General features: G+C 43.9%; 1 protein-coding gene across 1 annotated transcript; it reads right to left on the reverse strand.

Annotated features, from left to right (window-relative positions):
• Positions 1–4,080: 4,080 nt before the first annotated feature.
• On the reverse strand, positions 4,081–16,879 carry asb1 (ankyrin repeat and SOCS box containing 1). The gene is made up of 5 exons (XM_014164290.3): positions 16,530–16,879; positions 15,975–16,116; positions 15,295–15,597; positions 14,489–14,883; positions 4,081–5,533 (listed from the first exon to the last, which is right to left on the reverse strand). The coding sequence occupies exons 1-5, from the start codon at positions 16,639–16,641 to the stop codon at positions 5,403–5,405; spliced, it is 1,083 nt and encodes a 360-aa protein (XP_014019765.1). The 5' UTR covers positions 16,642–16,879; the 3' UTR covers positions 4,081–5,402.
• Positions 16,880–27,376: the final 10,497 nt, after the last annotated feature.

Below are 27,376 nucleotides of genomic sequence, written 5' to 3' on the forward strand. Positions count from 1 at the left end.
TTAGCGATGGATGTCATCTTGATATTTGCCCAGAGTTCTGTAGCCAAAGCTGTGGGCAGCTGCCCCAGTCTGTTTCTTCAGTTCAATGCCAATCAACATTATGGTATATTTATAACACATGACTCAGCACTTAGCTTGTGCTTCCTGTTGTAATGTCTTCTACTCAGACTGGAAGGGTCTATACTGAAATGCTTTTGGACAAAGATGGTTCTAGCTCAGTGGATTAGTCAACAGTTAGATTGGTGAATTTGAATTGTCACATGCTTTGTAAACAACAGCTGTAGACTACCGGTTAAATGCTTACTTACGGGCCCTTCCCAACAATGCAGAACACAATAAAAAAAATTGGGAAGGGCCCGTAAGTAAGCATTTAACCGGTAGTCTACAGCTGTTGTTTACAAAGCATGTGACAATTCAAATTCACCAAATTCACCAGGAATAAATACACAATGAGCAATGATAGCTTGGCTATATACATGGGGTACCAGTACCGAGTCGATGTGTAGGGATACTAGGAAATTGAGGCAGATATGTATAGAGGTAAAGTGAATAGGCAACAGGCTAGATACTAGACAGTAGCAGCAGCGTATGTGATGAGTGTGTAAGTGTGTGTAGCAAATGTGTGCCTGTGTGTACGTGCAATGTGTGAGTGAGTGTGTGTGTTTATATAGGTTGGAGTGTCAGTGTAAGTATGTGTGAGTTTGTGGGTAGAGTCCAGTTGTGTGTGCATAGAGTCAAAAAGAGTTACTGCAAAAGGGTCAATGCAGATAGTCCGGGTAGCTATTTGGTTAACTATTTAGCAGTCTTATTGCTTGGGGGTAGAAGCTGTTCAGGAGTCTTTTGGTCCCGGACTTAGCGCTCGGGTACCGTTTGCTGTGGTTTAGCAGAGAGAACTGTGTATGACTTGGGTGACACCGCCTGTTATAGAGATCCTGGATGGCAGGGAGTTCCACCCCAGTGATGTACTGGGCTATACGCACTAACCTCTGTAGCGCTTTACGGTCGGATGCCGAGCAGTTGCCATACCAAGCGGTGGTGCAGCCAGACAAGATGCTCTCAATGGTGCAGCTGTAGAACTTTGAGGATCTGAGGGCCATTGCCAAATCTTTTCAGCCTCCGGAGGGGGAAGAGGCGTTGTCGTGCCCTCTTCACGACTGTGTTGGTGTGTTTGGACCATGGTAGGTCCTTAGCGACGTGGACACCGAGGAAATTTAAGCTCTCGACCCGCTCCACTACAGGTCTGTCAATGTGTTCGGCCCTCCAGTTCCTGTAGTCCACAATAAGCTCCTTTGTCTTGCTCACATTGAGGGAGAGGTTGTTGTTCTGGGACCACACTGACAGGTCTCTGGCCTCCTTCCCATTGTTGTTGGTGATCAGGCACACCACCGCGTGTCATCGGCAAACTTGATGACGGTGTTGGAGTCGTGCCTGGCCATGCAGTCGTGGGTGAACAGAGAGTACAGGAGGGGACTAAGCATGCACCCCTGAGGGGCCCCGTGTTGAGGGTCAGTGTGGCAGATGTGTTGTTGCCTACCCTCACCACCTGGGGGTCTGCCCGTCAGGAAGTCCAGGATCCAGTTGCAGAGGGAGGTGTTCAGTCCCAGGGACCTTAGCTTAGTGATGAGCTTGGAGGGCACTATGGTGTTGAAAGCTGAGCTGTAGTCAATGCAGTCAACAGCATTCTTGCGTAGGTATGTCTTCCTTTTGTCCAGGTGGGAGAGGGTAGTGTGGAGTGCAAGAGATTGCATCATCTGTGGATCTGGTTGGGCGTTATGCAAATTAGGGTTGGTCCAGGGATTCTGGGATGATGTGAGCCATGACCAGCCTTTCAAAGCATTTCATGGCTACAGGCACAGGGACTATGGTAGTCTGCATGTAGGTATTACAGACAGGGATGGTCAGGGAGAGGTTGAAAATGTCAGTGAAAAGTCCTGCCAGCTGGCCAGCACATGCTCGGAGTACGCGTACCGGTAATCCGCCTTGTGAATGTCCACCTGTATGAAGGTCTTACTCACATCGGCTATGGAGAGCGTGATCATACAGTCACCTGGAACAGCTGGCGCTCTCAGGCATGGTTCAGTGTTGCTAGACTCGAAACGAACATAGAAGGCATTTAGCTCGTCTGGTAGGCTTGCGTCACTGGTCAGCTCTCGGCTGGGTTTACCTTTGTAATTCGTGATAGTTTGCAAGCCCTGCCACATCCGACATGCATCAAAGCAGGTGTAGTAGGATTTGATCTCTGCTGTGTATTGATGCTTTGCCTGTTTGATGGTTTATCGTAGAGCATAGCGGGATTTCTTACAAGCGTCCGGATTAGTGTCCTACTCCTTGAAGGCGGCAGCTCTAGCCTTTAGCTCAGTGCGTATGTTGCCTGTAATCCATGGCTTCTGATTGGGATATGTATGTACTGTCACTGTGGGGACGATGGCATTGTGGTAAACTCAACGCCATCAGATGAATGCCGGAACATATTCCAGTCTACATTATGCCAGCAAAACAGTCATGTAGCTTAGCATCCGCTTCATCGGACCACTTCCGTATTAAGCGCGTCACTGGTACTTCCTGTTTGAGTTTTTGCTTGTAAGCAGGAATCAGGAGGATAGCATTATGGTCAGATTTGCCAAATGGAGGGCGAGGGAGAACTTTATATGCGTCTCTGTGTGTGGAGTAAAGATGGTGTAGAATTGGACCTAGTTGCACAGGTGACATGCTGGTAGAAATGAGGTAAACCTGATTTCAGTTTTCCTTCATTAAAATCACCAGCCACTAGGAGAACCATCTCTGGGTGAGCATTTTCTTGTTTGCTTATGGCCCTATACAGCTCATTGAGTGTGGTCTTAGTGCCAGCATCGGTTTGTGGTGGTAAATAGACAGCTATGAAAAATAGATGAAAACTCTCTTGGTAAATAGTATGGTCTACAGCTTATCATGATGTATTCTAACTCAGGTTGAGCAGAACCTCAAGACTTCCTTAATATTAAAGATTGCACACCAGTCTTTGTTGACAAAGAGACACACCCCACCCCCAAGGATCTTACCAGGTGCTGTTGTTCTGTCCTGTCAATGCATGGAAAACCCAGCTAACTGTATATCATCCATGTCTTTGTTTAGCCATGACTTCGAAAAGCATAGTATAATGGATTTCTTAATGTCCCGTTGATAGGACAGTCTCCAACGGAGCTCGTCCAGTTTATTCTCCAGCGATTGCACATTCGCCAATAGAACAGAGGGTAGGGACAGTTTATTCACTTGTCGCCGTAGTCTCATCAATATGCCCGCACGATGACCTCTAAATAACATAATAAAAAAATACCCATCAAAATCCGTCAGTTTAAGCTAGAGAAGGCCACCTATGGCATCTGCTGTGGAAGGCGGCTGAGCTACAGCGGTATTTGTCAGACTATGAGACATCCCGAAAATCGTTCTTCTCGCGAAAACGTCTGTAGCCTCCAAACTATTATGACCACTCTATGGAAAGGGGAAACTCATGAACCAGATGGTGATCCCCCGCTTTGTCACGGGACTCATCATAAAGTAACCGGTACCGTTTTTAATTTTTACTTAATGGAAGTATTGAGGTAGTTTTGTACCTTCCAAAAAAGGGGGTTAAATGTGTAAAAAAAAATAATATCTTGAGCTTCCTTATATCACCTAGATATAGGACAGGCACTTCAAAACCTTGTTCCCTATGATTTCTTTTTTTCTTGCATTTTTTGCCATTTATGAATGTGTTATTCAATCCTCAAAATTCTATATTTATATATATATATATATTATACCTAAAGGGGTCCTAAAATTAAAAATCAAATAGCTAAATGAGCCATAGTATGACCATCTTAAACAACCCCGCCCCCTAACGGTTTAGATTTACAGGGGTTAAAAGATGCATTGTGAACTGAGGAGAACGCATTAAATGTACATTTGAACAAGATCAGGACACAAGACCCATGTTAGTGCCAGGTATATACAGGACTAATGACAGGCAAAGATGTGCTTTCCAAAGAAACTGAAATTGGAAGCGGGTGTGAGAAAGATAAATGATTGCGCTCTCTTGTTCTGCAAAAAGACAGAAGACGGGAAGAAGGGGGAAACATATTGCTTTAGTTACAGATCACTGGTACATAACGCCCTATTATAGAGAAAATAGAAAATAAATATGTTTTTTGGAATTATTGCAATTATGTGGAAGGTATGCAAATAAGTCAAGAAGCAACTCATACAGACTCATACAGAGAATGGAGGCTTCGTCACAGCAAACAAGCAATAAACAACGTTTCTGATGCACTGTACACTGAGTGTACAAAACATTAGGAACACCTTCCTAATATTGAGTTGTACCCCCTTTTGCCCTCAGAGTAGCCTCAATTCGTGAGGGCATGGACTCTATATGGTGTCGAAAGCATTCCACAGGGATGCTGGACCATGTTGACTCCAATGCTTCTCACAGTTGTGTCAAGTTGGCTGGGTGTCCTTTGGGTGGTGGACCATTCTTGAAACACATGGGAAACTGTTGAGCGAGTAAAACCCAGCAGCGTTGCAGTTCTTGACACATTTTTTTTTGTCATTTAGCAGACGCTCTTATCCAGAGCAACTTACAGTAGTGAATGCATACATTTCAATTCATTTCATACATTCCCCCCCTTACTGGCCCCCCGTGGGAATCGAACCCACAACCCTGGCATTGCAAACACCATGCTCTACCAACTGAGCCACAGACAGGTGCACCTGGCATCAACTACATTACCATACCCCCCAAAGACACTTCAATCTTTTGTCTTGCCCATTCACAATCCATGTCTCAAGGCGTAAAAATATTTTTTTAACCCATCTCCTCCCCTTCATCTACACTGATTGAAGTGGATTTAAAAAATGACATCAATATAGGGTCATAGCTTTCACCTGGATTCACCTGGTCAGTCTATGTCATGGAAAGCGATGGTGTTCCTAATGTTTTGTACACTTAGTGTGTATACACTTAGTGTATTTGTATAGAAATAAATTATTGATCTATTATTTATTATTATTCAGCCATATGGATTCATTTACTTTTTTGGAGGTATTTTTGACAACAATGTGGCCTCATTACCAGGCAAAACTCACCTTCCCCATTTCGTTTGCAACTTTGAAGCTTCCTGCAGATTTTGCTGCTGCTGAACCAACCTACTGAAGTGAGAAAGAATGAGAGCAATGAGCTGAGCAGTCCAGCCTTCGAGCAGAGATTGGGGGGGGCAAGCTGAGAAATAAACCAAAAGATTACTAGTTTTATTTGTTTAAATTATGCCCAGCTCATGAGGCCCCTTGATTATGATGTGAAGCCTGAGGCAATTGCCTCTTCTGCCTAATGGTAAGTCCGTCACTGTTCATAATAGCATAACGATCATCAAAGGCAAGGCCTGCCAGAGTCAGTTCTGGTGAAGCAGGAAGTTCTGAATGGGGTCCGGGAGCGGTAGAGAAGGGATGTGTTTTAGCCGATGCTTCCCCATCACTTTCCTAATACTGATCCGACATTGGTAGGTCAGCCTACGAGGACATCCTGGGGAAAAAAAGAAGGAATTTGTTATCAACAGGATAAAGACACATTTTAACAGTCTGACATCACATTTTCCATTAAACTTGAATGATACACATCAACAATAATCTGATGGCAATTATGAGAAAATATCGTATAAATCTACAAAACTCTTCCAAAGGTGCATGGGAGTAGCCTACATGAATGTCATACATGTTGAAATGCAAAGACAACAGCATACTGTATTTCCATCCAATTGACAACAGATTTTCATGTGAATATTCTAGAATCTGCATTTAGAAAATAAGTGCATTTCACCAGTGGTGTTTACAACAAACGGTAAAAAAAAATCAGCGCGTGATGTGCAGATAAAAATCAGTGCGTGATCACGTAGTGCACCCAAAAACATGTCCTGAATAAAAATCTGAAGTTCAATGTGTTTCCATCGCATTTTCCAATCTACTTATAGTTTTGTCACAAAAACTGTTGCGTTAAATAGCAAATGTGCCTACTCTGGTCTTGGCATGTGCGCTCTAGCCAACAGCAGATACTGTACAGTGTGGGTATACAGTGAGGGAAAAAAGTATTTGATCCCCTGCTGATTTTGTACGTTTGCCCACTGACAAAGAAATGATCAGTCTATAATTTTAATGGTAGGTTTATTTGAACAGTGAGAGACAGAATAACAACAACAAAAATCCAGAAAAACGCATGTCAAAAATGTTTTGTCCCACTCCTCTTTGCAGATCTTCTCCAAGTCATTAAGGTTTCGAGGCTGACGTTTGGCAACTCGAACCTTCAGCTCCCTCCACAGATTTTCTATGGGATTAAGGTCTGGAGACTTGCTAGGTCACTCCAGGACCTTAATGTGCTTCTTCTTGAGGCACTCCTTTGTTGCCTTGGCCGTGTGTTTTGGGTCATTGTCATTCTGGAATACCCATCCACGACCCATTTTCAATGCCCTGGCTGAGGGAAGGAGGTTCACACCCAAGATTTGATAGTACATGGCCCCATCCATCGTCCCTTTGATGCGGTGAAGTTGTCCTGTCCCCATAGCAGAAAAACACCCCCAAAGCATAATGTTTCCACCTCCATGTTTGACGGTGGGGATGGAGTTCTTGGGGTCATAGGCAGCATTCCTCCTCCTCCAAACACGGCGAGTTGAGTTGATGCCAAAGAGTTCCATTTTGGTCTCATCTGACCACAACACTTTCACCCAGTTGTCCTCTGAATCATTCAGATGTTCATTGGCAAACTTCAGACGGGCATGTATATGTGCTTTCTTGAGCAGGGGGACCTTGCGAGCGCTGCAGGATTGCAGTCCTTCACGGCGTAGTGTGTTACCAATTGTTTTTCTTGGTGACTATGGTCCCAGCTGCCTTGAGATCATTGACAAGATCCTCCCGTGTAGTTCTGGGCTGATTCCTCACTGTTCTCATGATCATTGCAACTCCACGAGGTGAGATCTTACATGGAGCCCCAGGCCAAGGGAGATTGACAGTTCTTTTGTGTTTCTTCCATTTGCGAATAATCGCACCAACTGTTGTCACCTTCTCACCAAGCTGCTTGGCGATGGTCTTGTAGCCCATTCCAGCCTTGTGTAGGTCTACAATCTTGTCCCTGACATCCTTGGAGAGCGCTTTGGTTTTGGCCATGGTGGAGAGTTTGGAATCTGATTGATTGATTGCTTCTGTGGACAGGTGTCTTTTATACAGGTAACAAACTGAGATTAGGAGCACTCCCTTTAAGAGTGTGCTCCTAATCTCAGCTTGTTACCTGTATAAAAGACACCTGGGAGCCAGAAATCTTTCTGACTGAGAGGGGGTCAAATACTTATTTCCCTCATTAAAATGCAAATCAATTTATAACATTTTTGACATGCGTTTTTCTGGATTTTTTGTTGTTGTTATTCTGTCTCTCACTGTTCAAATAAACCTACCATTAAAATGATAGACTGATAATTTCTTTGTCAGTGGGCAAACGTACAAAATCAGCAGGGGATCAAATACTTTTTTCCCTCACTGTAGGCTAGTCTATATGATGAGATTATTATGCATATTATTTTTATTTGTCAAACGGCAATCGATATTTACTGAAAAGTTTACTTCGATATGATGGTTATTATATCAATATTTGTGCATAAAGGCATTTCCACCTCAATTTCTTGCATAATGAATTTTACCAACACAAAAAGATCCCAACATGTTGAACGAACAAATTATCTGTCAGCATTTATACAATTGTTCAGAAAATTCCTGTTTCCATCACAGCTGGTGTGTTAATAAAAAATAAAAAAAATGTATACGGTATGGCTTTACTCTCATAAAAACTGTGGATGGAAACGTGGTTTATGTTCCATTTAATGTTATGGCTAGTGCAGACTATGCCAAACTTTGATGACCTGTCAGCAGTTCCGTATGTTTTTTTTTTTTTTCAACATACACCCGTTTCCGGTAGGTCCATGGATCCGAGATAAACTGCTAGAGGAAGTTAGTCTAATTTCATAGAAGTAAGAAAGTCATGAGATTTCAAGGAAGTAATCTGATAGATGTAATGTGTTATCAATCAAAGTCCTTTTTAAATCAGCAGATGTCACAAAGTGCTATACAGAAACCCAGCCTAAAACCAGCCTAAAACCCCAAACAGCAAGCAATGCAGATGTTGATAGCAGTCATTGTTTTACAAGTCACAAGTAAGTCTCAAGTCTTAGCACTCAAGTCCCAAGTCAAGACAGGCAAGTCCCAAGTCAAGTCACAAGTCCTAAACTTTGAGTTTCGAGTCCTAAACAAGTCATAATGTGCTCTTCACAAAATGTAATACCATTTCATATTTTTAACAAGAGTAATAGTTAGTATATTAAATTTACACAAATCATGAATGCTTTAAAAAATATATATATATACATTTATTACTTTCCAAATAAACTTTATATTTCCATGGAAATACATGGGTAGCCATGAGAAAGACACATCAATATGACAACAAAAACTAAATATTGTAGTGCTCTCTGTCTCTATCCAGATATATTTTAGACGCCTAAAACAATCCTGCCATAAAGTTACAATCATTTATTAAAAGGTACATCAAAACAACTGCTACTGAACTTCAAGTAGGCCTACAATTTGAACACTGGCCTGAATGTCTGATAAAAAAAATACAGATCCCAAAGATGGGAGATAAAACCTGAACATGGAGACTGTGTGTGTGTGTGTGTGTAATGCATAAACAGTTACATTTTTTATCTTATCTCAGGGCCCTACGATGCATTGCATTTGCAAAAGACCAAATTCGATAAAAGTCTGTCAGTCATTTGTGCACGATGAGGCCGCAGTATGATGCCACCATGGCTGAAGAGACGCACCACCGGAGCACTGGAGACAGGCACTGCCAAGACCCTGATGGCCACTCGGGACAGCGAAGGAAGAGCCTTCATGTTCATTGCCCAGAACAAGAGGGCATTCTGTCCTTCGCATATGTCAAGGTAGTGACTTAGCTGTAGTGCTGGAGTGGTCCCAACAGCTTTCTTCTACCTCTTACAGTGTGCTGCAAAAAGCCCTTTTAATTGTCCAAGGCTATGGTCCTCTCGCTCTTACTCATCAACAAGAGGCACAGCTTGCTCAGTCCCTGCAGCATCCTGCAGACTCAGTAACTGTCAAAACATGTAAAAGCATAGCAGAAACAAAATGGCCGGTATTAGAGTATTCGTGATGCAGTGGGTTAAACTGAACAAGTATTATTGTTGCAGTCAATTGATTTAAATTATGAGAAAAAGTTACATTAAACTCAATAATATTTACCTTTCACTCTTTGTGCCACCTCCTCTTTGACCAGCACATGGTGCTCCACCCACATCAGAGAAAAAGCCAGATCCAAGGCAGCTGCTTTGAGGTAGACTGGATCTGAAAAGGGGGCAGTGATTCCATCTTGTGTCCTGGCCATTTTCACATTGATGAAGATTCCAAGAAATCTTTTGTTCGGGGATGCCTGGAGACTTCTGACCAGGCCACTCAGGAAATGGACTTGAGGCTTCCGCTGCTCCAGGTGGTGATTCATGGACAGGACCAAGGGAACAACAGAACTGATTGTGACTATCTTCTCCCCGTGTGTCAAATCTGTTGCTTCTCCAAAAGGCTTCAGGATGTCTCCCGTACTGTGAACAACTCATTGTGCCCAGTCTTTTCTAGAATATGATAGAGCTTTAGATGGTCACATTGGATAACTGCCTTCACTTGTCTCAGTGTTGAGTTCCATCTTGTGTTGACAGCAGCAGGGATGCCTTTTCCCCCAAATTCAGCCTCAAACACCTCTTTGAATGTTGTGCTTGTATGCAGCAGTGAGCTGATATTTGATAACTTTGAAATAGTCATCATTACTTTTGTTTATTTCAAGCCATCTCCCACCACCAGCTGGAGTGTGGGCAATGTGCTGTAGGCTTGTACACAATCGTCCAACCTTAACGCACGCGCACACACACACTCTGTGTGTGATCACTTTCCCGCACTGACTGACTGTGTGGAGGCTCATTGATTTAACGTTACGTTAGCCTACATGCTACACAAGCAAAGTTATATATAGCTGTCGGCTATATTAGCCACAACTTACCATTCTTTGTGCAGCTTCCAATGTCAAACAAAGTTGTAAGTTGTTGCGCCTCCGTTTGTAATTTTCTTCACGCATGTTTGGCAAGTTGCAATACATTTTTTGTTGACTACAGCGTAGTCTTTATATCCCAAAATAATAATTTTGGTTATCATCTTTCCAAGGGCTCTGTCTGAATTCACCTGCCGACGTTCCTCTGCACTGCCACGCACAACTTTTTCTCCACTGGCACAATTTGATTGGCTGCTGTCAAATTCAAACTGTAATCCATTAAATGAAGAGTTGATGCGCTGCACCCTTTTTTTAAAAGCATCATTTTTAATAATTGGGCTTATCAAGTCAGTTTGAGTCAAAAGACAAGTCCAAGTTAAGTCACGAGTCATTGGTGTTAAAGTCAAAGTCGAGTTGCAAGCCTTTATTGATTTTGTCAAGTCAATTCTAAAATCATCATATTTGTGACTCGAGTCTGACTCGAGTCCAAGTCATGTGACTCGAGTCCACACCGCTGGTTGATAGTACCGTAAGATAATGGTGTTATTGTCATCAATGAGTTTCAGAGAAAATAAATACTTAGTGCAGATATGTAAAATACTGTGTGTAGATGTAATGTAATGTACTAGTCTCGTGTTACGCCGCTCCTTTGGAAGTCTGAAGATGTTTGTATTAGCCGAAATGGCTAGATTTGAGCGCTGCATTTATTTTAGATTTCAAGAACCCTCCCCCCACATGCCCGTAGATTGGGTGCCGCTTGTTATGACGTGTGTCACTCCGATGACGTTTTATTTAGAAGGTTCGTGTGAGGACGAGTGTGGAGAACGCATGAAAATGTACATTTGAGAAGCACACTCCCGTGCTACTGTATTACCTTTGACCAATAGAGATAAAACAAGATAACTACATAAAGCAAAAACAAGCTTGTAACATAATAATCAATGTTCGTGGGTAGCTAGTTAGCTACCAATTCTTTGTTAGTTAGTCTACGGTCTACGCACATTACAATGGATATTCTAGACAGTTAAACATGCCAAAATGAGCACAGTATGTATTTATTAACGTATCAAGATAAAATATTATAGTCAGGCAACATACTGTGTGAGACTGTGAGTGGGAAACTTTTCACTCAGACGTCAGAGCATATTTTCTCTCGCTTTGGAACTCTGCCCAAGCAAGGGAGTTGATGGGTTTGACGTGTTGCCAGGCGTCACTGATTTACACTGGGTCTCCAACCCTTTTTAGACACTTTCTACCATTGACTTCCCCAGGCTTACCTGATTAGGGAAGCCTGGTATTCGACGAGGCTAGTTATGTAAAATCAATCAATCAATAAGTAACGTAAATTAAGAGTTTAATTCCAAACCCTATATATCCATTTTCAGAAATGTTTGTAAATTAGCTGTTATTTTTTTGAAGAACTTATGAAAGAGATGTGTTTTTTCATGGGGTTGCATGGGGTTTTTCAATGACAGACATGTAACAGTGCCTTCGGAAAGTATTCAAACCCCTTGACTTTTTTCATATTTTGTTACGTTACAACCTTATTCTAAAATGGATGAAATAGTTGTTTCCCCCTCAATCTACACACATTACCCCATAATGACACAGCAAAAACAGGTTTGTATAAATTTGTGCAAAAAACTGAAATATAACATACATAAGTATTCAGACTCAGTACCTTGTTGAAGAACCTTTGGAAGTGATTACAGCATAGAGTTTTCTTGGGTATGATGCTACAAGCTTGGCACACCTGTATTTGGGGAGTTTCTCCCATTCTTCTCTGTAGATCCTCTCAAGCTCTGTCAGGTTGGATGGGGAGTGTCGCTGCACAGCTATTTTCAGGTCTCTCCAGAGATGTTCAATCAGGTTCAAGTCCGGGCTCTGGCTGGGCCACTCAAGGACATTCAGAGACTTGTCCCAAAGCCACTCCAGCATTGTCTTGGCTGTGTGCTTAGGATCGTTGTCCTGTTGGAAGGTGAACCTTCGCCCCAGTCTGAGGTCCTGAGCGCTCTGGAGCAGGTTTTCATCAAGGATCTCTCTGTACTTTGCTCCGTTCATCTTTCCCTCAATCCTGACTAGTCTCGTAGTCCCTTCCGCTGAAAAACATTTCGCCAGCATGATGCTGCCACCACCACGCTTCACCGTAGGGATGGTGCCAGGTTTCCTCCAGACGTGGCGCTTGGCATTCAGGCCAAAGAGTTCAATCTTGGTTTCATCAGACCAGAGAATCTTGTTTCTCATGGTCTGATAGTCAATGTGCCTTTTGGCAAACTCCAAGGGGGCTGTAATGTGCTTTTTCCTGAGGAGTGGCTTACGTCTGGGCAATCTATCATAAAGGCCTGATTGATGGAGTGCTGCATCTCCCATCTCCACAGAGGAACTCTAGAGCTTCGTCAGAGTGACCATCGATTCTTGGTCACCTCCCTGACCAAGCCCCTTCTCCCCCGATTGCTCAGTTAGGCCGGGCGGCCAGCTCTAGGAATAGTCTTGGTGGTTCCAAATTTCTTCCATTTAAGAATGATGGCGGCGACTGTGTTCTTGGGGACCTTCAACGCTGGTACCCTTCCGCAGATCTGTACCTCGACACAATCCTGTCTCGGAGCTCTACGGACAATTCGTTCGACCTCATGGCTTGGTTTTTGCTCTGACATGCACTGTCAACAGCGGGACCTTATATAGACAGGTGTGTGCCTTTCCAAATCATGTCCAATCAATTGAATTTACCACAGGTGGACTCCAATCAAGTTGTCGAAACATCTCAAGGATGATCACTGGAAACAGGATGCACCTGAGCTCAATTTCGAGTCTCATTGCAAAAGGTCTGAATACTTACGTAAATAAGGTATCTGTTTTTCCTTTTTAATACATTTGCAACAATTCTAAAAACCTGTTTTCGCTATGTCATTATGGGGTACTGTGTGTAGATTGCTGAGGATAATTTTTTTTAAATCCATTTTAGAATGGCTGTAATGTAACAAAATGTGGTAAAAGTCAAGGGATCTGAATACTTTCCGAATGCACTGTAACCACTTGATGGTTTCATTTCAGAGACAAATAATCCTGTTTTGTTGCAAAATGCTATATATCCGCCTCACTCTCAGAGGAATAAGTAGTACTGATGGGTTTTACACAGTAAAATGTGATAACGTCATTGTTTTTTATAAAGAACTGTACAAATGATACATTTGTGACATCAATATATACATTTGTGAAATCAATACAAAACAATAAATCAATAGAGTGATATGAGATTTGTATGTAAAATATTTACATTTTACATTTTAGTAATTTAGCAGATGCTCGTATGCAAAGCGACTTACAGTTAAGTGCATTTACAGTATCTTAAGGTGAGACAACCATATATCCACAGTCAAATATACAGAATACAAATATTTCATTCCAGCTAAACGACGGATATATAGTGTTTTGCAACAAAACCCATTTTAATAAACATATAAAATCTAGGAATAAAACATCTGAGAACACACACAAAGTTACCCTGAAGAAATAATTTCATGAAAAAACTCGTGAAAAATTGGAGGAAATAGCGTTTTGGAACTAAACTCTTCAAATACATTTTGTTAAATGTCAATGACCGCAAAGGTATCGGCAAGTGTTCATTTCATATTTGTGGTGTGCAATGTATGTTGCTGTTACAGTATTTTTTTATTACGCCTTTATTTAACCAGGTAAGCTAGTTGAGAACAAGTTCTCATTTACAACTGCGACCTGGCCAAGATAAAGCAAAGCAGTGCGACACAAACAACAACACAGAGTTACACATGGAATAAACAAATGTACAGTCAATAACACAATAGAAAAAAAAGAAAGTCTATATACAGTGTGTGCAAATGGCGTGAGGAGGTAAGGTAATAAATAGGCCTTAGTAGCGAAGTAATTACAGTTTAGCAAATTAACACTGGAGTGATAGATGAGCAGATGATGATGTGCAAGTAAGATCTAAAAAAATAGTGTATCCATGTCACATTGGGTGAGGCGGGTTACCGGAAGGTATATTTCATAAAAAAATTGAAAAGAGATTGAAAATGAATTGAAATATATACAAAAAAAGACAAAAAAGACAAAAGTACACGACAGGACGACAAATCACCTCTGCACTGCTACGCCATCTTGGAAGTATATGTATGGACATTTACCCTTTTCAGGTAAACACTTCTGCCATGTTGCGACGGTAAGCTTTCAATAAACTCATAGGCAATAGTCAAATAGATACAAACAAAGATGCTCTTCATACACGCAACCCACTACTACCATTATTATTACTGTGACTTTTCATATCATAGCGCCTCATGGCTCTAGATAAGAGTGTCTGCCAAGTGACTAAAATGTAAATATAATGGTGCTGTGTGAAGGAACTCTACTCACTCCTGGCCTCCAAGTAGAGCTGCAGGGCTTCGGGGTCAACCCTCTCTCGGCCCCCGGCGGTCGCTCCCTCTCGGTGGGGCTGCTCCCAGGGTACCAGGCTGGGCTCGGCACCGTGGTCTAGCAGCAGTCTGACGAACGCCGCCTCACAGCCGTGTCTCAGGACCGCATCCAGCAGGCAGGAGGCCAAACCCTTTGCTAGCGCTTCGCGGCTCACTGGTCCGTTGTAGTTGTAGTCCGGCTGGGCGCCGGCCGCCAGGAGCAGGCTGAAGCAGTGGAGGTGGCGGTAGGCGGCGCTGATGTAGAGCGGGCACACCACCAGTGTGGTGAGGGTACGGGCCGCACCAAACGGGGGCCTGGCGCCCAGCTGGTGGTCCACATCCACGTCGGCATGGAACCTGGAGAGATGGGTCGTGTTGATTAGGCACCATAGGGGGAAAAAAATATTGACAAACAGGAAGGGCCTACCTGGCTGTCCAATAAGAAAAGCTAATTTTCGCTTTTTCCATTGCGTGCACAAATGAACACGACCATGGTGATGGGACATGTTATGAACAGGCAACAACACTGATCAATCAGACAATAACACAAAAGTAATGGAGAATAATTGTGTAATAAGACAATAAGGTTTTTTTCAGAATGTATTGGTTTCCTTCCTTCGCCAATAAAAATGAGACCTGATTCCATTATTGGTCCTAGGCAATTCAATCAACAAATACTAGCAGATGACCCCTCCTATAGCCATTATAGCCTCCTTCATTCCATCCAATTCAATAAACTTAATTGGCATGGAAAGTTAAAGCACTCACCTGATGAGCTCTTGGAGTATGTCCACCCTGCCTACCCGTGCAGCGTGATAGACGGGAGTGCTGCGGTGGTGGCGGCTGCCGTTGGGGTCAGCTCCAGCTTCCAGGAGGATGGTCACACAGTCCAGGTGTCCGTTGACCACCGCCACATAGAGGGCCGTCTGACCCTTCACATCCACTAGGTCCACCTTCGCCCCCTGGCCTATCAGGTAGGCCACACAGGCCCCTTGACCGGCTGTGGCAGCGATGCGCAGAGGGGTGCAGGGCAGCCAACCACAGCACCATACAGACTTCTCGTTGATCCGCCTGACAGCCAATAGGAGATGTTCGCTCAGAACTCATACCAGTTGTAGTAGACTATTTTAACTGTCAAGACGCTGTTAAATAAAGGGGTGGTATTGCCGATGGTGCCGTATCCTAAAAAGTGTTTCCAATATACACACATTTACAAACTAAGGAGAGATACAGAAGGGTGGAAGGGATTTTCTCGCAATAGGTCTACATCTTGAATATGACTGTGTTGGATATGAAAGGGGTAAGATAGTGGCTTTCTGACTTTGCTAAATATAGTATGTGCATAGGATATTCGCATTAAATGTGGGAAGTGAGAAGGGTGCAGAACAGGTTGGAGATGGGGGTAGATAGTGTGCAGTAAGGCCCAGTGGCCTCCCTCCCTCACTCACTCTCTGAAGCTGTCCTCCTGCAGCAGGTTCCTCAGAGTATCCAGGTCTCCTACATAAGCAGCGTTGTGGAGCAGCGCGTCCTCACTCTGCTCTTCAGGCTTTTTATTGAACTGCTCCTGCAGCCATTCCTTCAGGTTACGGCCTGGACGAGAAAGAGCAAAGCTAAAGCTCCAAATACCCAGATGAGATGATGCTGTGCTAACTGATTTGCCTACCATTTCCACTACCACTGGGTTGCATAGCGACTATAAATAAATTACACACCATCCACGCATGCACATATTGACTTGATGTGTCATTGATGTACACATTACCTAGATTAAATAGTGAATTACGAATAAATTAAGTGATAAAAGTGCTCAAATCGATATAGTTCACTAACATGCTATAGTTTGCGTAATTACGCAGGTGTATGCAACGCAAATTGTAACCACAAATAGCCCAGCCAGCGTACTGAGAATACATCTAGTTTCTCACAATAATCCTAATGCAGCTGTATTCTCTTGCACAGCTAGGTGGTAGAACAGTGTAAAAATTCAACGTGTTGTGTTTTACCTGCAGCTGTCGGGCTGGGTAGGTCAGAAACGGTGACAAGGGGACAGATGATATTCGGCGCAATGGGTGGGTCGACAACATCACCCAACTCGAAGCCTCCGCCGTCCGCCATTTCTCCCTAATAATAACAACTTCTCACGCTTCCTTGCAAGGAGTCTACTACGAAAACGCACCAGAACTAGGAAAGTGATTACCTAGCTAGTATTACCAAAACGACGTTGTTATACCGTCCGTTGTGCCATTGTTGTTGTTATGGAATATATTTATGACACCTCACTCACTGATCACTCCTCTTTTTTCGCTTTCCCTATCCGAGAGACTAGAGTGCGACTTCCTGCTCTTGGAGTCAGTTAAAGGGGAAATCAGCAGCCCCTGTTGCAGTAAAAGGCTGAGGGATGGGGTTGGTTGGAGTAACCACTCTCAAATTCATAGACAGTGCTAATGGATGCAAGGACTGACCAGCCATTATATACAATTATAGTTTAAACCATGTTTTGAGGCTATAGTGTTTATTTACATTTACTTTGTTTACAAACATTGGAGTAAACCAAGCTTATAATTAGGGTTCTAATGGGTTAAGACAGTTCAACTAAGCTCATGAGAAATGTATAAGTTATATTCTTCAAGTATGAAATGGGTACATATAATTCATTTATCAATCCAAAAATGGATGTAGCAACTGCTGATTGCCCCTTTAAATTGGACCAAATGCATTATAGCTATGGGGAATACTGTAGAACCCCACAGTATCACGTTTCAGGAGAAGACCCAGATGCAGACAGTGTTGAGGTAACAAAAGTTTATTACTAGAACAGGGGGCAGGCAAAACGACAGGTCAAGGGCAGACAGAGGCCAGTAATCCAGATCAGAGTCTGTAAGGTACAGAACGGCAGGCAGGCTCAGGGTCGGGGCAGGTAGAATGGTCAAAACCGGGAAAACAGGAACTAGAACAAGACAGCAGCAAGGGGAAAACGATGGTAGGCTTGATGAACAAAACTAACTGGCAACAGACAAACAGAGAATACAGGGGGAGAGGGGTAGGCAGGGGGAGAGGGGTGGGCCTGGAAACAGGAGACAAAGGGCTGTGAGACATGGGTTTGATACTAGATACTAGAAAAGTGGGATGTATACGGAGGGTACGGGACAACAGAAGACGAACAGCAGAGGGGCTAAGTATCTTGGAGATTGGGAAAGGGACAATAAACCGTAGGGAAAGCTTGCAGGATTCCACCCGGAGGGGCAAATCTCAGGTGGACACCCATACCCTCTGCCCGAGACCATACCGGTGGTGGTCCGCTTGTTGTCGATACCTGAAGCTGGTCTTGAGGAGAGCCGACCAATCGGGGTCTATTCCAGGTACGACGACAGTGGTGGACAAACATCTGGGCCGAGGGTATGCCGACCTCTTGCTCTGGGAAGAGTGGGGGCTGATAACCCAGGGAACACTCAAAAGGGTGAGAGACCCGTGGCAGAGCAAGGAAGGGCGTTACGGGCATATTCGACCCACAGTAGTTGCTTGCTCCAGGTGGTGAGGTTGGTGGAGACCAGGCAGCGAAGAGTCGTATCCAGGTCTTGGTTGGCTCGCTCCGACTGGCCGTTGGAGTGGGGGTGGAACCCGGAGGACAGGCTGGCCGACGACACAATGAGTGTGCAGAACGCCTTCCAGAACCGGGACGAGAACTGAGGACCCCGGACAGAGACCATGTTCACTGGGAGTCCATGGATCCGGAAGACATGCTGCACCGTGTGCTGGGCTGTCTCTTTGGCAGAGGGTAGCTTGGGGAGAGGAATGAAGTGGGCGGCTTTGGAAAACCGGTCCACTACTGTCAGGATGGCGGTGTTGCCATCAAACGGGGGAAGACCCGTGACAAAGTCAAGGGATATGTGGGACCAGGGACAGTGAGGAACAGGCAGAGGTTGCAGGAGACCAGCCGGAGCTTGCCAGGGAGTCTTGTTATGCGCGTAGACCGTGCATGCGGCGATGAACGCGGAGATGTCAGGAACCATGGTAGGCCACCAAAAGCGATTTCACACAAAGGCCAGGGTCCCCCGTGGCAGGCAAGCTTGGAGGAGTGGGCCCACTCCAGGACCGAGGAGCGGACATCGTCAGGAACAAACATCCGGTTATCTGGGCCCCACTGGGGTTCGGCTGGGAATGATTCTCCTCACGAACCTGCATCCCTATTCCCCAGCTGAGTGCCATCGCCAGGCACAAGGTGGGATGGATGGTCTCGGGTTCCGGGGGTGTAGCCGCGGGGCTATAGCGGAGTGACAGCACATCCGGCTTGACATTGTTGGATCCCAGTCGGTATGAGAGGGAGAAGTTGAACCGGGTGAAAAGCAGGGCCCACCTAGCTTGCCTGGAATTGATGCTTAGCGGTGCGGAGATATTCCAGGTTCTTGTAGTCTGTCCACACAATTAATGGCTGTTCCACCCCTCCAGCCAGTGACTTCATTCCTCCAATGTCATTTTCACTGCGAGAAGCACACGATTCCCCACATCGTAGTTCCTCTCCGTGGCATTGAAGCGATGGGAGAATGCGGCGCAGGGATGCAGCTTAAGGTCCAGGGCAGAATGCTGGGACAGGACAGCCCCCACTACGACATCTGAAGCGTCGGCCTCCATCACGAACTGGCGGGACGGGTCAGGATGAACCAAGATGGGGGCTGTGGTGAAATGGTGTTTGAGATCCCGGAACGCACGGTCAGCAGCTGGGGACCACATGAACGGAACCTTAGGAGAGGTGAGGGCAGATAGGGGAAAGGCCAGGGTGCTGTAACCCCAGATAAAGCGGCTATAAAAGTTGGCGAATACCAGGAAACGTTGAAGTTGCACTTTGGATGTAAGGCTGTGGCCAATCCACCACCGTTCTCACCTTCCCGGGATCCATCTGTACACTGCCTGCAGCGATGATGTAACCCAGGAAGGGGATGGTGGAGTGATGGAATTCGCACTTCTCTGCTTTCACAAAAATCTGGTTCTCCAGGAGGCGTTGGAGAACTTGTCGGACGTAGAGCATGTGTTCTTGGGTGGAGCGGGGTAAAACGAGGATGTCTTTGAGGTAGATGAAGACGAACCAGTTCAACATGTTGCAGAGAACATCATCCACCAGAGCCTGGAACAGCAGGGGTGTTGGCAAGGCCAAATGGCATGACCAGATACTCATTGTGACCGCTGGCTGTGTTGAAGGCAGTCTTCCACTCGTCCCCTTCCTGTATCCGCACCAGATGGTAGGCGTTCCGTAGGTCCAGCTTGGAGAACACGGTGGCCCTCTGGAGCAGCTCGAAGGCAGAAGAGATGAGTGGTAGGAGGTAGCGGTTCTTCACCAGGATGTTGGTGAGGCCCCGGTAGTCGATGCACAGGCGCAGAGTTTTGTCCTTCTCCACAAAGAAGAACCCTGCGCTAGCAGGGGAGGCAGAAAGACAGATGAACCCTGCAGCTAGGGAGTCCTCAATGTAGGTCTCCATAGCCTTGGTCTCCGGACCTGACAGAGTACACTTGTCCCCGGGGTGGAGTGGTGCCTGGGAGAAGGTCGATCCCGCAGTCATAGGGTCGGTGTGGCGGAAGCGAAGTGGCCGAGCCTTACTGAACACCTCCCGGAGGTCCTGGTACTCCGCGGGAATGGCGGACAGGTCCGGGGCAACTTCGAGCCCCCAGGAAGACGTCCCGGGGCAGGCTGCGCTGACTTCAGGCAATAAGCGTGGCAGAACAGGATACAACTCATGATGGCACCAGCAGACCAGTCAATAAGGGGACTGTGTCGCTGGAGCCAAGAGAATCCCAATACCACAGGAACCTGAGGAGACTTAATAAGCAGGAATTGGATCGTCTCGCTGTGGTTCCCAGACACATGGAGGTTGATGGGGGTGGTATTGTGGGTGACCCGGCCTATAGAGTGCCTGGCGCTAACGTCCATGGGAATGGAGAGGGGCTGAGTGGGGATGCCCAGCTCGTATGCCAGGGTAGCGTCCATAAAGCTCTCATCGTCCCCAGAGTTAATGAGTACCCAGAGAGATTGACTGGTTCCCCCACAGCAAGATGGCATGAAAAGGGGTGCGAGTAAGGGGAAAGGGAAGTTCTCCGTATGGCCCACTAGAGTACTCGCTCCGACCGATGAGCCTGGTATTTTAGTGGACAGGTGGCCACAAAATGACCAGTAGTCCCGCAATACAGGCAACTCTTCATGTGAAGCCTGTATAGCCGTTCGGCTGGGGACAGCCTACAATGGCAAGAAAAAGTATGTGAACCCTTTGGAATGACCTGGATTTCTGCATAAATTGGTAAAAATAAATGTAATCTTCATCTAAGTCACAACAATAGACAAACAGTCTGCTTAAACTAATAACACAAACAATTATATGTTTTCATATCTTTTTGAACACACCGTGTAAACATTCACAGTGCAGGGTGGAAAAAGTATGTGAACCCTTGGATTTAATAACTGGTTGACCCTCCTTTGGCAGCAATAACCTCAACCAAACGTTTTCTGTAGTTGCGGATCAGACCTGCACAACGGTTAGGAGGAATTTTGGACCATTCCTCTTTACAAAACTGTTTCAGTTCAGCAGTATTCTTGGGATGTCTGGTGTGAACCGCTCTCTTAAGTTCATGCCATAGCGTCTCAAATCGGGTTGAGGTCAGGAGTCTGACTGGGCCACTCCAGAAGGCGTATTTTCTTCTGTTGAAGCCATTCTGTTCTTGATTTACTTCTGTGTTTTAGGTTGTTGTCCTGTTGTATCACTCAACTTCTGAGCTTCATTTGGCGAACAGATAGCCTAATATTCTCCTGTCTTGATAAACTTGGGAATTAATCTTTCCATCAATGATAACAAGCTGTCCAGGCAGCCCCAAACCATGATGCTCGCTCCACCACACTTTACAGTTGGGATGAGGTTGATGTTGGTGTGCTGTGCCCTTTTTTCTCCAAACAGTATTGTGTGTTCCTTCCAAACAACTCAACTTTAGTTTCATCTGTCCACAGAATATTTTGCCAGTAGTGCTGTGAAACATCCAGGTGCTCTTTTGCCAACTTCAGATTTGTTTTTTTTGACAGCAGTGACTTCTTCTGTGGTGTCCTCCCATAAACACTGTTCTTGTTTAGCGTTTTATGTATTGTAGACTCGTCAACAGAGATGTTAGCAAGTTCCAGAGATTTCTGTAAGTCTTTAGCTGGCACTCTAGTATTCTTCTTAACCTGAATGAGCATTCTGTGTTGTGCTCTTGCAGTCATCTTTGCAGGACGGCCACTCCTAGGGAGAGTAGCAACAGTGCTGAACTTTCTCCATTTATATTTGTCTTACCGTGGACTGATGAACATCAAGGCTTTTAGAGATACTTTTGTAACCCTTTCCAGCTTTATGCAAGTAAACAATTCTTAATCTTAGGTCTTCTGAGATCTCTTTTGTTTGAGGCATTATTCACATCAGGCAATGCTTCGTGTGATACCAAACTCACATTTTGTGTTTTTTTATAGGGCAGGGCAGCTCTAACCATCTCCAATCTCATCTCATACACTGTGAATGTTCAAATTATGTATTCAAGACATTGAAGTAGCTCCTCGTGTCTTCCAATGGTGCCTCCTTGGAGAGAGACAGCATTGTGGAGCTGGTCTGAGTCTGCTGGGTCAGTCATGGCCAGTTCATACTATCACGTTTCAGGAGAAGACCCAGATGCAGCCAATGTCGTAGTAACAAAAGTTTATTACTAGAACAAGGGGCAGACAAAACTACAGGTCAAGGGCAGACAGAGGTCAGTAATCCAGATGAGAGTCCATAAGGTACAGAACGGCAGGCTCAGGGTCAGGGCAGGTAGAATGGTCAAAACCGGGAAAACTAGAAAACAGGAACAAAACAGGAGCAAGGCGATACCGCTGGTAGGCTTGACGAACAAAGCGAACTGGAAACAGACAAACAGAGAACACAGGTATAAATATACTGGGGATAATGGGGAATATGGGTGACACCTGGAGGCAGGTGGAGACAAGCACAAAGACAGGTGAAAAAGATCAGTGTGTGACACACAGTGGAGTTGTCATAATACCAATAAAACCTAGCGGTCAAACAAGGAAATTGTTCCAATAGTTTTTCCACCATTCATTTTTCCCATAGGGGATTTTAGTAACATTTAAAATAAGGGCTGTGTTTCATGTAGGCTTACGCTGGCATGACATTTGGATAACCATGCAAATCTCTCTCGGACAAGGTGATTTATCGATATATTCGCTTTCATTTGCTCTCGAAAATGCAAATTAGCATCAAAGTAGACATCATGCAAAAGTACAATACCTGCAAGCTCCTGCAAGTGCTCTCTAGCTGACACCTTTGCTAACAGGTATTGTCAATTGAAAATTTGCACAAGACAGCTCACAGAATTGTCCATTTAAAGAAATGTAGCCAGTTGATTCATTACTACATTTAGTTAATCCAGAGATTATTACCTTTTCCTCGATTTGGCAGTCTCGTTCAGATCATCATCATGGCATTTGTAGTTCTTTATGATAGCCACATTAGCAGCTAATTAGCATTTCATTTTGGGGGGTAAATACAGGTGAATATGTTAATAAAAAGTCACCTTCTCCTAGAGAGATTTACACGGTTATCAAAACATCCCGCCAGGGAAAGCCTACATGAAACACAGCCCTTATTAAGTGTTTCTAAAATCCCCTATGGGAAAAAATGAATGGTGGAAAAACTATTGGAACCATTTCCGTTTGACCGCGAGGTTTTATGGGTATTATGACTGGTGGTACTCTATTCTGATACAGGTTGCATCCCAATAATAAACTCCTGTCACCCGAATTGTGCCCTTGTTCACTTCTCTTCAGTGATTTAAAGGAAATGACTGATATAAGAAATATAGTTGAAACTCCCTCTAGCCCATGCCTACACCAATCCAATGCCTTTTGGAAATTTGTGGGAGTGAAGTTTGGAGATATTATGGTGCCACTGTGTCACCAATGTAGTCATCACCCTAATATGGATTTAAGTTATGTTACTTGTCTGCTTGCTGAGATAAGGCTCAGATTCACAGGACAGAAAGTTGCATTCCCAAATCATTGCTCTTTTTTGATGTTAAAACTGTAACGGTTGTCGTCTGGAATAGTGGACCAAAACGCAGCGGGTTGTATACTCATCTTCTTTTAATAGGATTAAGAAGGAAAACCAAACACGTATACAAAAATCACGAACGACGAAAAGACAGTCTTGTCAGGCATAGACAGCTAAACAAGCACAACCTCCCATAAATCACAAACACACCCTAATATATAGGACTCTCAATCAAAGGCAACAAGACAACCCCTGCCTCCAATTGAGAGTCCACACCCCAATTAACTAAACATAGAAACAGACTAACTAGAAATAACATAGAAATAGACTAACATAGAGCAGTGACCAAAAAACCCGGAAATAATAAATCAAACACCCTACTACATAAACCATCACCCCGAAACACATAAACAAAATACCCTCTGCCACGTCCTGACCAAACTACAATAGCAAATAATCTTTATACTGGTCAGGACGTGACAAAAACAGACATTTAATTGAATAAGTCGTAGGTTCCACAGTATACCAATTTCTGATTCAAATATAGCCTTGAGTATAATACTGATCAATATCATTATCATGAATAATGTACAGTACCAGTCAAAAGTTTGGACACACCTACTCATTCCAGGGTTTTTCTTTATTTTTACTATTTTCTACATTGTAGAATAATAGTGAAGACATCAAAAATATGAAAAAACCACATATGGAATCATGTGGTAACCAAAAAAAGTGTTCAATCAAAATATATTTTATATTTCAAATTCTTCAAAAGTATCCACCCTTTGCCTTGATGACAGCTTTGCACACTCTTGGTATTCTCTCAACCAGCTTCATGAGGTAGTCACCTGGAATGCATTTCAATTGACAGGTGTGCCGTTAAGTTATTTTGTGGAATTTCTTTCCTTCTTAATGTGTTTGAGACAATCAATTGTGCTGTGACAAGGTAGGGGTGGTATACAGAAGATATCCCTATTAGGTAATATTATGGCAAGAACAGCTCAAATAAGCAAAGAGAAACGACAGTCCATAATTACTTTAAGACATGAAGGTCAGTCAATCTGGAAAATTTCAAGAACTTTGAAAGTTTCAAGTGCAGTCGCAAAAACGCGCAATGATGAAATGGGCTCTCATCGGACCGCCACAGGAAAGGAAGACCAAGAGTTACCTATGCTGCAGAGGATTAGTTAATTAGTGTTAACTGCACCTCCAATTGCAGCCCAAATAAATGCTTCACAGAGTTCAAGTAACAGACACATCTCAACATCAACTGTTCAGAGGAGACAGCGTGAATCAGGCATTCATGGTCAAATTGCTGCAAAGAAACCACTACTAAAGGACACCAATAATAAGAAGAGACTTGCTCATGCCAAGAAACACGAGCAATGGACATTAGACCGGTGGAAATCTGTCCTTTGGTCTGATGAGTCCAAATTTGAGATTTTGGTTCCAACCACCGTATCTTTGTGAGACGTAGAGTAAGTGAACGGATGATCTCAGCATGTGTGGTTCCCACCGTGAAGCATAAAGGAGGTGGTGTGATGGTGCTTTTCTGGTGACACTGTCAGTGATTTATTTAGCCAGCATGGCTACCACAGCATTCTGCAGCGATACACCATTCTGCAGTGCTTATTGGGACTATCACTTGACACAAAACACCTCCACGCTGTGTAAGGGCTATTAGACCAAGGAGAGTGATGGAGTGCTGCATAAGATGACCTGGCCTCCACAATCATCGATCTCAACCCAATTGAGATGGCTTGAGATGAGTTGGACCACAGAGGGAAAGCAGCCAACAAGCGCTCAGCATATGTGGGAACTCCTTCAAGACTGTTAGAAAAGCATTCCAGGTGAAGCTGGTTGAGAGAATGCACACTCTTGGCAAAGCTGTCATCAAGGCAAAGGGTGGCTAATATGAAGAATCTAAAATAACATATTTTGATTTAACACTTTTGTGGTTACCACATGATTCCTTATGTGTTTTGATGTCTTCACTATTATTCTACAAACTTTTGACTGGTACTGTAGTGACCACACACATGCACTAGACAAATGAAAAGGTGTTTTCATTTTCTTTGATGTAAGTTGACTTATGGCTCAGTGGACCCGTGACATGGCTATTAATAACCTTTTTGAACAGTATTTGAAAGCGGTAGGACTCCACACCTATGGCCTGAGAATAAAGCTTCTTTCATGGGTTACAAGGAAGCAGACAGACTAGGGTCTAGGACCAACAGTCAGTCTGTGAGTTGAGAATGTGAGTGAGTCGGGTGGCTTAACTCCAGGCAGAATTTCAACTCACTGTTTAACTCTGGTAGGTGACTTGACTGTGCCTCTGTTGAAGGTTTTACGTCGGGGGAGGTGGTGTGCAGGCATGGCTTATTGCTGCCTGACGACAGCTGAACCCTGGACGGCGGCCTCTAAAAATAAACAGGGGAGGCCAGGCGGCTCAATGTGTCACTCTGAACAGACTGGACCGTAGGGACCCTGAACCTCCCAGCTCTGTAAACACAGAGGCTGCTCAACAGTGGAAAAAGGAATCTGTCAAACATGTTGCTTCATTTTAAAAGTCTATGCTTTATATCATGGCTATGTTTGTGTCTAGCTACTCTTTTATGCCATTTAACATAATGGATTTGAGTAAAGTGGTAAATTGTTGAGTATAACTGAAGGGTGGTGGGTATGTTAGGGGCCCACTCACTGAATTAAGTCGCTCATTAGCAAAGAAAACCGTTCTGAAGCTCAGTGTCCAAACACTTGAGTTGGATGAACCTTGTCCTTTCTAAAGGTGAATAGACAGCCATTATATAAACCCTACACGTGGCACAAGTCACTTCAGTCTTCCATGAGAGTTTACCCTCTTTCTTGAGTCCTACAACAGGAGGGCAAACGCAGAGGGACAATGGGAGTAGAGGCTGCATGTGCAATACTACAGCCTGCACTAATCCAACTATTCCACTTCAGACCAAGGCCAGAGTCTTTACTTTAAGCAGGTGTCCACTTGCCTTTATAAAAAGGGGCTTCTAAAATCTTAACTTCTATCCCAAATGACCAAAACCTCACTTAGAGTTTTTAAGGGTTCTTAATTATTTTGTGTGCATCACAGCTGTTTTATGGCTTGCCAAAAAAACAGTCCAGCGGCTGATGTTATAATACAGAGCTTTTTAAAGAAAATGTACATTTTTTGAGTTATGTCACATTTTGAGTTATGCCAGCCTTCAAAGGAGAGAGTCTCCTTGCAAGTGTGACTCGGTCGTGCCAGACCCCAGGAAGACTTTGGGTGAACCAGTCAGAAACACAAACTCTGGTCGTTTGTCATCTGCTCAGTATGCAACATGAGATATCCAGAGCAGTTATTAAGATGCCATTGTAATGTTTACCTCACGTTAGCAAAGAGTCTGCAGTATTCCCTAAACCAAACTCAATCCCAGATCCTCCTTGCTTACTATTGTGTAATAAGTTACTACTTTAAAAAAATTACAAATCTAAAAGGACAAAGTTATTTTTTAAAAATGTAACCATTTATTTCACTTCACTACAAAATTATACTAATTTGTGAACTATGATAGACATAATATACAGTTAAAAGAGCAACTGTGGGAATGGTACAAATAGTTTAGCGTAAACAGTCCTTTCTTAAAAATATATGGAAATAACTCATTTAAAGAAATAAGAGTTCAGAAATGGGCTCTTGCTTTACAGGACATTCAGTAAAAACAATTCCTTGTACAGTATATTATTTTAGTAACACTTTAGATTGCACACTGCTCTTGATAGTATCACTGATCTTTAATAAGCTT

The sequence above is a fragment of the Salmo salar genome, chromosome 21 (assembly GCF_965601325.2).
Source record: "Salmo salar chromosome 21, fSalSal1, whole genome shotgun sequence".
Classification (NCBI taxonomy): domain Eukaryota; kingdom Metazoa; phylum Chordata; class Actinopteri; order Salmoniformes; family Salmonidae; genus Salmo; species Salmo salar.